The sequence below is a fragment of the Castor canadensis genome, chromosome 6 (assembly GCF_047511655.1).
Source record: "Castor canadensis chromosome 6, mCasCan1.hap1v2, whole genome shotgun sequence".
Lineage (NCBI taxonomy): Eukaryota > Metazoa > Chordata > Mammalia > Rodentia > Castoridae > Castor > Castor canadensis.
In genome coordinates, this window is record NC_133391.1 from 98,984,838 (window position 1) to 98,998,924 (window position 14,087).

Sequence of the window (14,087 nt, forward strand, 5' to 3'; positions counted from 1 at the left end):
ACCTTGGCACTTTATCCCTGTCCACGTGGTTCCTCCAAGTGAGGCAGTCAGTGTAGCTGCAACCTTGAGGCTAAGAGACTGTAGTAGAGACCAAACTTCCCTTGGTACCTCACCTGGACAAGCCTTCCTGAGCACTGCCAACGAGTGGATACCAGCGCTCTTCTTTGCAGTCACAGAGTCATCCAAACTTTCATCCTTGCTCTTCTGATGGGACACATATGATTTCCCTGGGAACCACATGGTAGTGCCAATGTTTTACCTTTTTTTGGCCTACCAGAATGGCTACTTTATGATGCTCAGGCTGATCACCATTCAATTTAGTCTTTCTTCTTTCTTTTTTTTTTTCCTCAAATTTAGGAAGGCATCTGACTTCATTCAATTTGTAGAAATCATGAGGCAAGTAAAGAGAAATAGACCACTTTAGTCTGGAGCAAAGGAAAACAGAGGGAGAAAAATTAAAAACAAAATTTTATTGAAGTATCTTGTCACATTTATGTAGTAGTAGACATAATATTATTTTATTATAAGTATTCCATGTACCTCACTTTCCCCATGTGCATTGTCGTGGCATGGTTCTCATAGCTTAGATCAGCCGTACTCTGATTGTCTAGCTTCATCTCCCTTCACAGCACTCTCACTTAAGCAGCTGTCTGTTTTCTCACCATTAGGCCATCTCTTCTGTCTTTCTGGAAAGTACTCTCCACCTCACATTGTCATCTTTATATGCTTGTACTCATTACAGTCTTGGCTGGGACATGATCTTTGTAACTTCCTTATGTTCTCTGAAAAAAATGTAGCCCATCATTCTGTGTATTTCCATAATGCCTTACAATTAGGTAATGGTTTATCATTCAAACTGGTGTGCTTGTAAGAGTGAAAGAGGATGTGAGTAGTATGTATGCCAAGACAATAGACATAAGCCAGGACCACTTCAGGCAAACTAGGATTCACAATCACTTTAGTTACCCTTGCCTTGCTGTAGTGATTATTACTTACCTATCTACTTCTCCCCCCAAAAGCATACATTGATTGTGTATATCAATGAATCCTGGGAAGGTGAAGGCCTCTGCATCTTGTCCAATGACTGACACACTGTGAGCAGTCAGTCAACTCAGTCAATTCACTGATTAAATCATGGGGATTTATTAGAGGAGAACAGTCTAGATTGATGAAATGACATAGGCAATGAAAAAGAGATGGATAGACACATTTACAATCAACAGCAAATAAACATCTGTATGGAACAGATGTTTGAGAATGGGGCCATAATTTTGGGAAAGATTGTGGAAATTCTGGGTCATCAGACTAAGGAACTGGTGTAGCAGCAAGGTGAAACACTGGGCTGACATGAAGGACAATGAATTACTGTATATAACATGGATTGGAGAGAAGGGAGGGGAGAAGGTTGGATAGAAAAGATGAAATTATGGATGCTCGAATTAGAATTATTTGCCATTTCACATTTTATGCTTGATTAAAAAAAATTCAAAACCCTTTAGAATGTGACAGAAATCCAAATTCACCATATTTAACCAAAAAAGTGAAATTTCTCAATTCTGTCAGACTAAATGGATGGGCCATGCTGAACCAGGTTCTTAAACAGTATTATCTCATCAGGGAAATTCTCTCAGTCTCTTGGATCTGCTTCTTACTGTAGCAGATTTATTCTTAGTCCAGTTCTTCCTCAAATGGCTACCAGCAACAACTTCCAGCCTACTTTCTACTAGCTTAGAAAACCCAGTAGAAAAAGAACACTGCTCTATCAATTATTACAGCAAGGATTTTTGCCAAGTTACCTGCTTATTCACAAACTGATTACTCTTGATGGGTGTGTGTGTGCATGCGTGCGTCTGTGTGTGTGTGTGTGTGTGTGTGTGTGTGTGAGGCTCTGATTGGTCAGGCTTTGGTCACATGCCCACACCAAGTAGTTGAATCTACTCCACTCAAGCCAAGTAAACTGGGACTGGATGTATGGAGTGGGGTGGGGGAAGGGAGGTAGATAGGGGCAGAGATAACTACCTAAAGAAATTTTAACTTGTTTGAGATAGATATTAGGAAGCAAAAAAACAGTAAATGCCCTCTGTATAAATTCTATGGTGCTATTTTTAAGTTAGCAAGTAATAGTGGACTCCTCTAGATCTTTAAAATAAAATCTCAGAAAGAAAATTTTTGGGAGGAAACAAAGTGATGAGCTCATAAGTAAGCAAGAATAAACAAATATACTCATTTCAAAAGACTCTAGATTACATTTGTACATGATATTTAAAATATAAGATACAAGTTTATTATTTCATTCAATAAATATTTTTGCTCTCTATGATGCTGCTTGTTATCTAAACAAAATAGAAATTATTATTTCACCTTTCCATCCATCCCATAGATGCAATAGTACAGGAACTTTTGGTTACTAATCTTTGAGGAAGCCTTAATGAAGACTGTAGAAGGATGAAGCAGGCAATTAAAATGGCCCTATTTTTGTAGAATTCCTGATATAATTGTAACATGGAACCCATGGGAAAACATCTCTTCATTCTAAACTAACATTGTTAGTGGGTTTGGGAAACATTCATAAATTTATTTGCTGAATTGATTACATAATTTTGAAAACACTATTATTGTGAATTTTCCCTCAGTGCAATTTTAGTTTTCTGACTTGTTTGGATTTTAAAACAATTTCTAGAATGAATTTTATAATATTTAGATGAGAAAAATAAACAAAAAATGTTTTCTTTAAGATAAAGAAAAATTCTGACATGCAGGGAAACTATCATTGCCCTTTGAAGTGATGTCATTGTGGTCTTTCTCAGTTTTCACTTTTTTCAATAAATATCTATGGGTATCTCAGAAACAATATTAGGTTGGATGAACTCTTTATCTGAAAGTGTGGTATTTCTCTTATGAAAATATTTATCAAATATATTTCATAGCTTTATGGTTATGCTAAGGTAAGGAGAAGAATTTAATCATATTCGTTAACACCTACATACCTACCTTACTAAATCATATGTATTCTTTCCAAGAATGCATCTTCCGAGAACAAGTTTCTGACACAGAAAGCAATCCAAACCAAGGATCTAGCATGATGGAAGCCATTTTTAACATACTGTACCATTGCAGTTTTTCTCCACAAATATTTGGAAATGTTTTTGTGAGCTACATAGAAGAAGAACAATTATGGGACTTTTTATACAGCATTCCAGGTATGAGAAATTTACTGTTTATAAATGAAGTGCTTTATTAATACCTAAAATACCTTTAAACATATTTTTAAAGTTTTGTTATTGATTTTGCTGAATCTGTTGTTTGCAAACGTTTACCTTTTATCTTTTCATTATAAAAGTTTCTGTTAGAAATCATAAAACATTAATTCTTGTCAAATGTGATACACTTGGGATAAAGTAGGTCGAGTTTGAGGGGGAAGATTAGCTAATGTAGATTTTTTCTTTTTTTAATTTTACGGAAGCATTCTGTTATAAAGTTTAAATTTAATATTTACTACAGGGAATGTATTGCTGAGGAACGTATAAGTTATCAATAAGATGTGAAAAGTATTTTGTGAGAATTTACTGCATTTATTCAACAAGTTAATGAGTGATACTACTAGTTAATTTTCTTTAAATATTCTAGGCATTTATTATTATGTACATAGTGCCTCTCTACAAAGCAAGTGTGTCCTTTGGGGACAATATGTTTTCCCCACCTGTTCTGTTCTTCTGCCTTCAACTAGAGAGGCAGGGAAGGTTGTTGATCTGAGCAGGAGGTGTTGATGGACTGACACACCTGCAAGCCAGGTAAAAATTCTCACATTATTTCATCCTTAATATTCTACCTTTAATATTTAATATCTTGGGGAAACAAAGGATGAAGATTTAGATAAATATTATTATCATTATCTTGTCATTCCATGAATTCATTAATTCATTATCCTGTTATTCTATTAATTCTATTAGTCATTTACATCATTTACATTTGGACTTCAACCTATAAGCTTTCTTTTGTACTGCTTTGGAGCCAGCATTTTCACAAAATATTTCCTAGACTCTATTGAAAAATCTAACAGGCTCAGATTTATGTCTTCATTCTTCCTGGACTTTCTGACTATCCTCTACAGAATACTTGAATATCATTTTAGCTATCTTAAAGTCACTAGGTTTCATCTTCTCTTGGTCATCATCCCTGCAAAATAGGAATAGATACCTTTATGTAATGGTTTCAAAAATCTGAATGTATCACTGAAGATTCTGTAATAGTTATCTCCATTCAAAGTTTTATTTCCTAGTTTCCATGCATTACCCCTTTGATTCCTGTTTGCATAAAGGAGGGATAGATTGCTAGGTACAAAGAATGAATTAGAGCTTATTGTGCTTCTGATATAGTCTTTCCTTAACTGGAAGAAAAACAACTTAGAAAGCCCACCACCCTCTGCTATTTTTGGATGTTTTAGGAAGTAAGAGCAGGATTCTCTTGCAAGATTACGAGGAATTACTGACCTTCATGCTTCAACCACTATTTACCCTTCAGGTATTAAGTTCTTAAACTACTTTTGACAATGCAAACTGTACTGAAAATGAGTTAGAAGATATCAGTGGTTCTTCGGGTGTTGTAAAGAGTGAGTTACTTGCTCCTAATTTATCTTCTCTTTACCTACATATTGAACAAATGCTTCTCCAGGAAGTCAGACAAGTCTTTGGAAACAAGTGTTACACATATTTGTATAGCCCAAATTGTGTGGGAAGACTCAAGGGAATTGAACTTCAAATTGTTAAATAAAAAAAAAATTCCTTGGCCTTTGTATGAGCCATTTCTCCATTAACCTTAAATGTCGTCTGGATCTTGAATTTCTCTGGAACTTAAGACTGACAGTGGTTGTAAGGATCTTTATCATCCTCTTTTCTCTCTGAAACATTTCAGAAGTTTTCTTTCTCTTCTGTTGTCAACCATGGTTATTTAACAAATGCTAACAAAATAAACAATGTATTTATTCATAACAAAATTAAGACTTTTACTATGACTTCTGTTTAATTGGAAAAACGTGTTAACAGGAAATGTAGCTGAGACACATAATCATTATCCTACAATATTTATACTTCAACACTAATAGATCCATGCTCCAGTAAATACAAGGTACTTACCCAGATCCACTGGAGTACATTTAAAATTTTCACTGGCGTATTTTCTTCTTGCTGAAACACTGCCAAAGATTTCAGCCTAAGCTGATTCATAAAACATCAGTCATATCATTTTGGGGTGGAAAGACCAAGATGAAGTGGCAAATATTCTCATCTTATTGCAGAGTAAACCAAAGCTGAAGGTATTAAGAGACTCGTCTCAGATTGTCAGCCAATTAAGGGGACAGACTAAAAGCAAGAAACCAGATCTCCTAACTCACCGACCATGTTTTTTCTCTTTACTTTTTCTATTAGACTAAAATTTTTGAGATGCTTAGCTTAATGAATATATGAATTCTGTAATGAAATATAAAGTCTGATTTTATAATTAGAAAGCTAGCACATGGCTTCTTAGAATGAACATGAGCCAGGGAGGGAAAAACAAGAATGACAATACCATTTTAATAGATTATAAAACACAGACATATAAAAAAGTTAAGGATGAAATGTAGACATTTGAAAAGCCAGTGCTTTCTGTAAAAAACAGATTTTGTGGTAATCATTGCAGGCCTATATTTTCAAAGAAGATCAAGTCACTGGGCAAATGAAAATATCAAGTCATAAATTACTTCAACTGGCAACTGGTTTTTAACTCACTGCCAAAATTGGTTTGTCAGTGAGGAAAATATTATCAAAAATGTCCTGCATAATATTATAGTAACATACAAACAACTACCATTCATGTCGCTCTTCAATTTGACTTTGGCCTTACTTTTGTTTTCTGAATCAGTTTTCTTAACTCTCTCATAGCTTTTAGGAAGAAAGGTTTCAGTAACTTAGCAAAATTTCCCACTCAGGCTTTGAAATCCAAAGTTTCCACTTTGGTTCTCTGCTCATTCTCCTCAGTCACACAAAGATCTTTAAAGAAGAGCTCTTTCCAATGCACATACATGCTGAGTTGTTTTCTTGTTGCTGAAGTTAGTTTACAGTGGTTTACCTTTGCAGCACTGTGTGGGGAGATGTTACACAGTAATACTGCATTAAAAAACTGGAAGACTGACTTCTACATTGTAGCCACTTATCCTGAGCCTTTTATTTGGTCGTCCATCCAGTGTCTCTATTTGTAATCCACTTTTTAAAAACTTTAAAAAAATACTTCATTGAGATCTAACTTCCATACAAGAAAATTCACTCTTTCAAGAAAACAATCGATAAGTTTGATCAATGTAGAAACCATTGTGACAATCACCACAACAAAAATACAGAAAATTTCCATCATCTCCAGAGGTTCTTTCATTCCTTTTATAACCAATTCACCCATCAAATACTAACCCAAGAAGATACTCAAATACTTCCTGTCATGATGGTTACTTTGGACTATTCTAGAATACTATATAAGTAGAAATCTATTTTTTTGGTCTGGTTTATTTGCTTATATTATGCTCAGATAATATTTATTTCTTTTCATTGCTGAAAAGTATTCACTAAGTAGTATTTCACTGACCGGTATTTTCTACTTTATTCATTGTTGCATTGGATGGACACTTGGGTTGTTTCTAGTTTGTGGCTATAATGAATAAAGCTGCAAAGAACATTGATGCACAAGTCTTTGGGAGAATATCTGTTTTCATTTTTCTTTTGGTAACTACTTAGAAGTGGAAATCCTAGATCATATAAGTATACATTTAACTTCCAAAGAAATTACTGAGGTGCTTTACAAAGCAGTTTACCTTTCTACATTCCCACCAACAATGTATAAGAATTCATTCATATCCTTGCCAATCCTTGAGATGCTCTCTTTGATTTTGGTCCTTCTAAGAAGTTCATAGTATTATCTCATGTAGTTTTCATGTACATTTTCTTCATGATTAATGAAATTGAACACTTCTTCCTGTCCTTAACAGCAATTTGATTCCTTTTTTGTAAAATATCTATTCAAAACTTTTGACTACTTGTTTGTCTTATTGAGTTGTAAAGAGTTCTTTATATATTTTGGACATAAGTTGTTTGTCATATACATATATTGATAAAATTTCTCCCAATCTATGTCTTTTTCATTTTCTTTGTAAAAAAATTCATTCTTTTTTCTCTTTTGATTAACCTATATCAATTGTACAAAATAAGGAGTTTCAGTGTGACATTCTCAGATATGTGTATTACATACTTGATCATACCCTTTCTCACATTAATTTTCTTATCAAAGGTTTTTTGCTGGAGAGAAGCTTACTAAATATATCCTTGCCTGGCTGGTTCATCACTTACTATCTGCTTAATCAGTTTCATTATTTAAAAAAAGATAATTCGATCATGTCCAAATTAAAATGTTTTATTTCTATTATCTAAAGTTTTAAAGTATCAGAGAAAACTTTAATTTTGTAAGCAAAGAAAATATAGTAACATGACATTTTGTTACTTTTTCTCCATAATTACTTATAACTTATCAGAAAACTTTTCCAATGGCTCCTGATTAGTCAATTTATTAAAAGAATACTTTTTTTATACCAAAGCCTTTTACTTAGAAACACATTCAAATGTAATTTCCATTACTTTTATAATGCCAAATTAGGTTATTCTGTGTACATATAACATTTTTCGTAGAGGCAGTCTGAAAAACTCACTGAACTACGTTTGTTCTGATTCTTTGAAATTACAGAAATTTTAAGAGTAATGAAGTTTCTTTCTTTCTTGTATCACTATCAAATTTTGAGACTTTACTCATGAATTGATGAACAATTAGTATCTTAATGAAAATATGAACATACATAAACTGGTTTATATCCTTCTTAGAAATGCTGCTGAGACCTTGAGCTCATTTTTGGCTTATGATCATCACTCAGCCTTTTTCTAAGGACTCCTGATTACTGTGCTGTAAAGAAAGTAGCAGAGTCATGGCCCATATTGATTTTGTATGTACTTGGCTGTGAAATATTTATTTTCTTTTTAGTCATTTTAAATAGAGTCACAGAAACTGAAAACTAAGAAAGAACATAAATATCTTCTTGTCCAGCCCTTCCTGCCCTCCCACCTCACTGTTTTTGTAGGTAAGGACACTGTGTTCCCTTCTAGATTAAATAAAGTTCCCATACTTTTAATATTGGTTTGAAATATTAGAAAATTAGATGATGGAGGGATTCTTTAGTTTATATGACACAACCAGAATTTTATGTTTCTTTGCTTTTGTTTCAGCTAATTTAATATGAAAAACTCAAATTATAATAACAATAAAATTATTATCATTTTGGGTGGCACTTTTTTTTTTTTGCTTCTCTCCATTATGCTAATAATCTAGAATTAATATTGAGTTTACAGCAGCTGGTCTTGGGGTTAGTACATAGGATCTCTATGCTGTGTGTCTTATAAATCTAAGTACTCACTCTAACATTTGAAAATATTCTGGGTAAGACTTGGTGCTGGATGGCTCATGCCTGTAATCCTAGCTAATTGGGAGACTGAGATCTGGAAAGTCGCTGTTTGAGGCCTGCCTGGAGAGACCCCATCTCCAAGAATGATGGAAGGGGTGAATTTAACTAAGATATATTGTAAGCACTTTTGTAAATGTCACAATGTACCCCAAACACAACAATAATATGACAATAAAAAAATTTTTTAAAAAGAAAATGAAAGACATGCCTAGCAAAGAGAATTCCTAAAATTGACCTATGGTTCCTGTGATTTGGGTAAGCCTAGATCACATCTCCATGTCTTAAAATAACAAGCAGAATCTGTCTCAGGCACCCAGATCCATTGTCTAATAATTAGGGGTTGCTAGAGGACATGAACATGTGTGGTTAGAACCACCATTCTGAGTCTTTACTCCCATTTCCTGCATGAGGAGCAGGAAATGTTTCTCCTTCTTTTCTCCCACTTCTTCTATTTTATCCCATTACACAAAAATAAATCTTTGCTAAAAATTCCACCTTGGAATGTTTTTCAAGTGTAGAACTCGTTTTGGTGATTTTCCATAGAAACTAGGAAGCTTGAGAGAACCTCCCTCCTCCTACACTCAGTGACATTCCTTAGACAAGGAAGACAATATGATGATTATCATTACATTGATTATGGAAACATATAGGTATTAATGATTAAAATAATCAAAAACAAAAAAGATAAAATAACCAGAGCAAAATGGGCTGGAGGCATGACTCAAGCAGTAAAATGACTTCTTTGCAAGCTTCAAGTCCTGAGTTCATTCATCTGCATTTCTTCCTTTTTTTTCCTATTCCCTCTTCCTCCAATTTCTCCTTTTCTTTGTTCTTTATCTGTATTTTATACCTATCATAGGCATTGATAGGAGCATGTTTAATCCTCTACATAGCATCTAGTGCTCAAGCTGTCTTGTTTCAGGACCTTTTATTAGATACATGCTGGCTATCCTATACCATAACATTGTAATTTTTCTAAAAAAACCTCTCAGGCATTAATAAAAATAACAAATACATACTTACATTGTACCTACTATGTGCCAGTTGCTATTCTGAGTACTTTACATAAATCACCTCATTTAATTTTTAAATAATTCTTAGAGAATCATTTTCAAGAACTTGATTTTATTTTAAAAGAAATAAACATGGAAGTATTTCTGGCTTCCTAAAATTTTTGGATAGTCTAGATATATTTCATCCATATCTAAATATATTTCATCCATAGCTCCCACGAGTTCATCCGAATGGATACTAATTATTATACAGGCCCTTCCATGAATTTATGATGTCAGGAAGGCAGACAAGAAGGAAGGAAGAAGGGAAGAAAGAAAGAAAGAAGGCAGGAAGAAAGAATAAAAGAGAAGAAAGGAAAAAAATTACTTGAAATCCTAACAGTCACTGACAGTCACAATTAACATTAACATTAGAGAGTATATCCTTTAATTTTTTTATGTGTGTGACTTGATGTGTATTTTTAAGTAAAAATAGAACACCGTACTCTTTTACAACCGGCTTATTTTTAAACTACAAAATCTATAACTTATTGTACAGATAACTATATGAGAGCTAATTTTTAAAAATCACTTATTACTGGACATTTACATAGTTTTTAATCTTTCTTTATATCTCTTACATAGCCTTAATTTTTTGGCAGTACTGGAGCTTGAACTCAGAGCCTTGTGCTTACTAAGTAGGTACTCCACAACTTGAACTGCAATCCCAGTCCTTTTTGCTTTAGTTATTTTTCAGTTAGGGTCTCGATTTTTTTCTTTTTTTCTTTTTTTGCCCATGACTAGCCTCTTACTCTAATTCTGCCTGCCTACTGCCTGGGACCATAGGCACGCACCAGCATGCTGGCTATTTATTGAGATGGAGTCTCACTAATTTCTTTCTGACCTTGAATTACAATCTCCCCAATCTCTGCTTCTTGAGTAGCTGATTAATTTCTTAGAATTTAGATTTGTCCTACAGAAAGGAATAAATGAGTTGATATGGAAATAAAATGTTCAAGTTTTTTTTTTTCTGTATTTTCCATCTGTCTTTCTTTTTTGGTGGTGCTAGGAATCAAACCCAGGTTCTTATGCTATATTTCCAGATTAAAGATTTTGGTAGTATTGCCAACTTATTATCTAAGAATGTCATACCACTTGTATTTTGCCATCAGAGCCTAAAACTACCAGTAAATATTGTTATTTACCATAATTTCAATTGCAGTGTCTTTATTAACAGGAAGAAGTTTTTAATGCTGTGTGAACTAATTGTCAATTGTATGATTTCTCAGTTACAATCAGCTCTCCTTTCCTGGAGTTTTAAACTAGATTACTGTGATTCAGCATTCCCAGAGGAATGAGGCACACTGATTGCTAGGCTCTGCTAACCGCAACACACCATCTGTTTTTCAAGTCTCAGGGAATGTGGCATCTGAGCCAGAGGTCATCCGATGCTTGAGACTGGCACTGACTGGCGCTGTCAAGGACACTGTGCAGCAGATAGTATCTGTGACGAGCTCTCGGAGAAGCAGAGAGACAAACTTAAGCAAGCCCCGCATTCCTGACCATCTGCTTGAGACTATTCCACAAGAATGGAATTACATTCCAAAAGAAAACAAAAGGAATGAATCAAACAGAGGTAAGTGTATTTGTTCTTCTTTAAGAAACCAACCCACAAAGAAGTATTTTTTGAGTTTTTTTCCTTCTTCTGATAGGACTGGGGTTTGAACTCAGGGCTTCACACTTGCAAAATAGGGACTCTACCACTTGAGCCATACCTCCAGTCCAAGAAGCAGGTTTTTTGGGTTTTTTTTTAGGATATTCAATTGAATAAAATTCTAAAGATTATAAGATTGGTGAACTATATTAATCTTTCTTCCACCTTATTTTTTTTTACTGTGAGTTACATAAACAAGTAAACCAGAAATTAAAATGACTGAAATGTTCATTCTTATTTAACTGATAGTTCAGAATTTTCTGTGATATTTTGTTTTTGTGTTAATGTTCACAGACTAGTCACATGATTTTGACTAATACTCTTTATGTAGTGAGTAATCTAAGAGTTATACCCTCAAAAAGATTACTTTGGGCCAGGTGCAGTGATTTATATCTGTAATCCCAGTTGTTTGGAAGGCTGAGATTGGGAAGGCTGGGAAAAAAGTTAGAGGGACTCCATCTCAATCAGTTGCTGGGTATGGTGGGACACACCTGTCATCCCAGCCAAGAGGGAAGCATAAATAGGAGAGTCACAGTTCAGGCTGGCCCACGTACAAAATGAGAAACCCTATCCCCCAATGGGGTGTGGCTCCAGTGTTAGAGTGAAGTCCTGAGTTCAACATCCAGTCAGTACCAACACACACACACACACACACACACACACACACAAAAGATTACTCTGATATTCACTCTAATTATTCCTTCCTTTTTCTTTTTCTCTGCAACCACCAATTATTAATTTATTTTCTCTTAACACACCTACATGTACAGTTTTTAAGTTCAAAAGAGCACTCAGTTTGTTAACTACATTTATTTTTCTGACGGGTAACATACCTGTGGTTCTGAACTTAATGCATCATTCAGAGAACCTAGGAAGCATATTTAAGAGCTATCAGTTATCTACATTTCACACTTATTTTATTAATAAAGTTTTCTCTGTCTCTCCCTTTCTATCCCCCCACCCCCCCAGGGCTTTATGCTTGCAAGGCAGAAGTGTTACCACTTAAGCCCCACCTTCAGCCCTTTTTGCTCTGACAGGGTCTCACTTTCTGCCCAGGCTGGCCTGGACTGTGATCCTCCTTTTTTAACCTCACTCTGTCTCTCAGATGACAGGTATGCCACCATGCTCAGTTTTTTTTCTGTTGAGATGGGGTCTCACAAACTTTTTTGGTGGGGCTGGCCTGGAACCATAATCTCCTGGATCTCAGCCTCCCACATAGCTTGGGATGACAGGCACTCTCTACAGTGCCCAGCTGTTGGTTGAGATGGGGTCTTGCAAATGCTTTTTGCCCAAGCTGGCCTCGAACCATGATCCTCCTTATCTCAGCCTCCCAAGTAGCTAGGATTACAAGTGTGAGCCACTGGTGCCTGGCAAGCTTTCTCTTTTTCAAAGATTTCTTCATAGAAACCTAGCTGTTTCCCCGAATTTTCACAAAATTTCTTTGAATGAATAGTATATATTGGTATTTGTGAATCTTCTTTTAATATTCTAAAATAACACTTTTTGGGGAGGAGGGCACAAACAATTGTATATACATGTAAGTAAATGTAAAAATGATAAAAGAAAAGAAAAGAAAAATAAATAAATAAAATAAAACTTTTTCCTTTCATATTTTTCTTTAAAGAAGAATATTTTTTCACCAACTCTAAAGAAACTTTCAACAATAAAATACCCCAGCTGAACCTACAAAAGTCAATTGAAGGGACTAGCCTTTCTTTCATTCTTCTCCATGGAGATCCTAAGTAATGTGCCTCTTATCCAGCGACCTTATGTTACAAACTCAAATCAATTATCTAAGTGTGACCTTTCATAGTAATGCTTTAATTCTGTCCAAGCCCTATTAAACTGCCTTTGAATCCAGTAAAGTCATTTAATTGAATTTGGAAAATGTCACCTTTTCATTACTGAGTTCTTCCTTACCTAAGAATTGTTGCAGCCTCTCCTTCGTTCTGCTTTGCGATATTTCATTCATTTTGAGCAATTCAGGAGGCACAATGTATAGTTAACATATCAGGCTGTATGAGTAGCACTATTTTGATTGCAGCCTTCAAATCCTTGTATTCATAAATAATTTTGCTTTCTAAAGAGCATTTTGGAATTCCTCCATATTATTTCAAAGAATCTCTGGTTCCAAAAAACATGCTTCCTTTATAGCCATCAGTTGTCAGAGTTTTCCTTTCTAAATAATATTTTCCATAAATTCTCACTAAATATAGAAGTACAATATCTAGAAAGCCACAAAGAGGAATCAGATCACATGAATATATAAAAGAAAGTGACAGAAGAAAGTGACTTTGTGAACCATTTTGTGCATCCTTCGTGGCTATGACAATAAGGAATGTCATTGTGCTTCCTTCCTGCTCTCTGAAATGCTATGGAGACTTTAGATTGGCACTTCTTGACCTTTCTTTTCACTCTTTTTCCATGATTTTGCTTTCTGCAGTTTCAGTCAACTGTAGCCCAAAAATATGAATATTTGTCTTGATTCTTTTAAGAGAATCCACATTCACATAATTTTATTATAGTAGTTTTATAACTCTTCTCTTTGATTGTTAATCTCTGATAGTACCTAATTCATAAATTAAATTTCACTCTAGGTATGTATGTGTAGGAAAAAACAAAGCATATATAGGGTCCAGTACTCTACTGGACTCTACTAGTTTCAAGCGTCCCCTGGCCATCTTGGACGGTGTCTCAGGGTGGGAGGGGAAGGCTACTGTACAAATCAGACAATATTTACTTTCTGGGCACTAAGTTGTCTATTATATTCAACAGGTATTTGCTAAGAGAGTGACTACTTACCTATCAGGCACTGTGATTAAGGTTGGAGATAAACTATAAATATATCTAG

The 14,087-nt window shown here is 34.6% G+C and overlaps 1 protein-coding gene across 11 annotated transcripts in view; it reads left to right on the top strand.

The window, feature by feature from the left end:
• Window positions 1-14,087, top strand: part of Kiaa0825 (KIAA0825 ortholog) — a 420,702-nt gene that overhangs the window by 197,705 nt on the left and 208,910 nt on the right. For 10 of the 11 annotated variants that reach the window (XR_012449106.1, XR_012449105.1, XM_074077071.1 and 7 more), the window contains 2 exons: window positions 3,021-3,200; window positions 10,934-11,158. Coding sequence is in view for 9 of the 11 variants with exons in the window: in XM_074077071.1 (XP_073933172.1) it covers window positions 3,021-3,200; window positions 10,934-11,158 (405 nt within the window). In the remaining 2 variants the exon portion in view is untranslated. Of the gene's footprint in view, window positions 1-3,020; window positions 3,201-3,627; window positions 3,792-10,933; window positions 11,159-14,087 lie in introns of those variants that run through there. The other variant, XM_074077078.1, reaches the window with a different exon arrangement.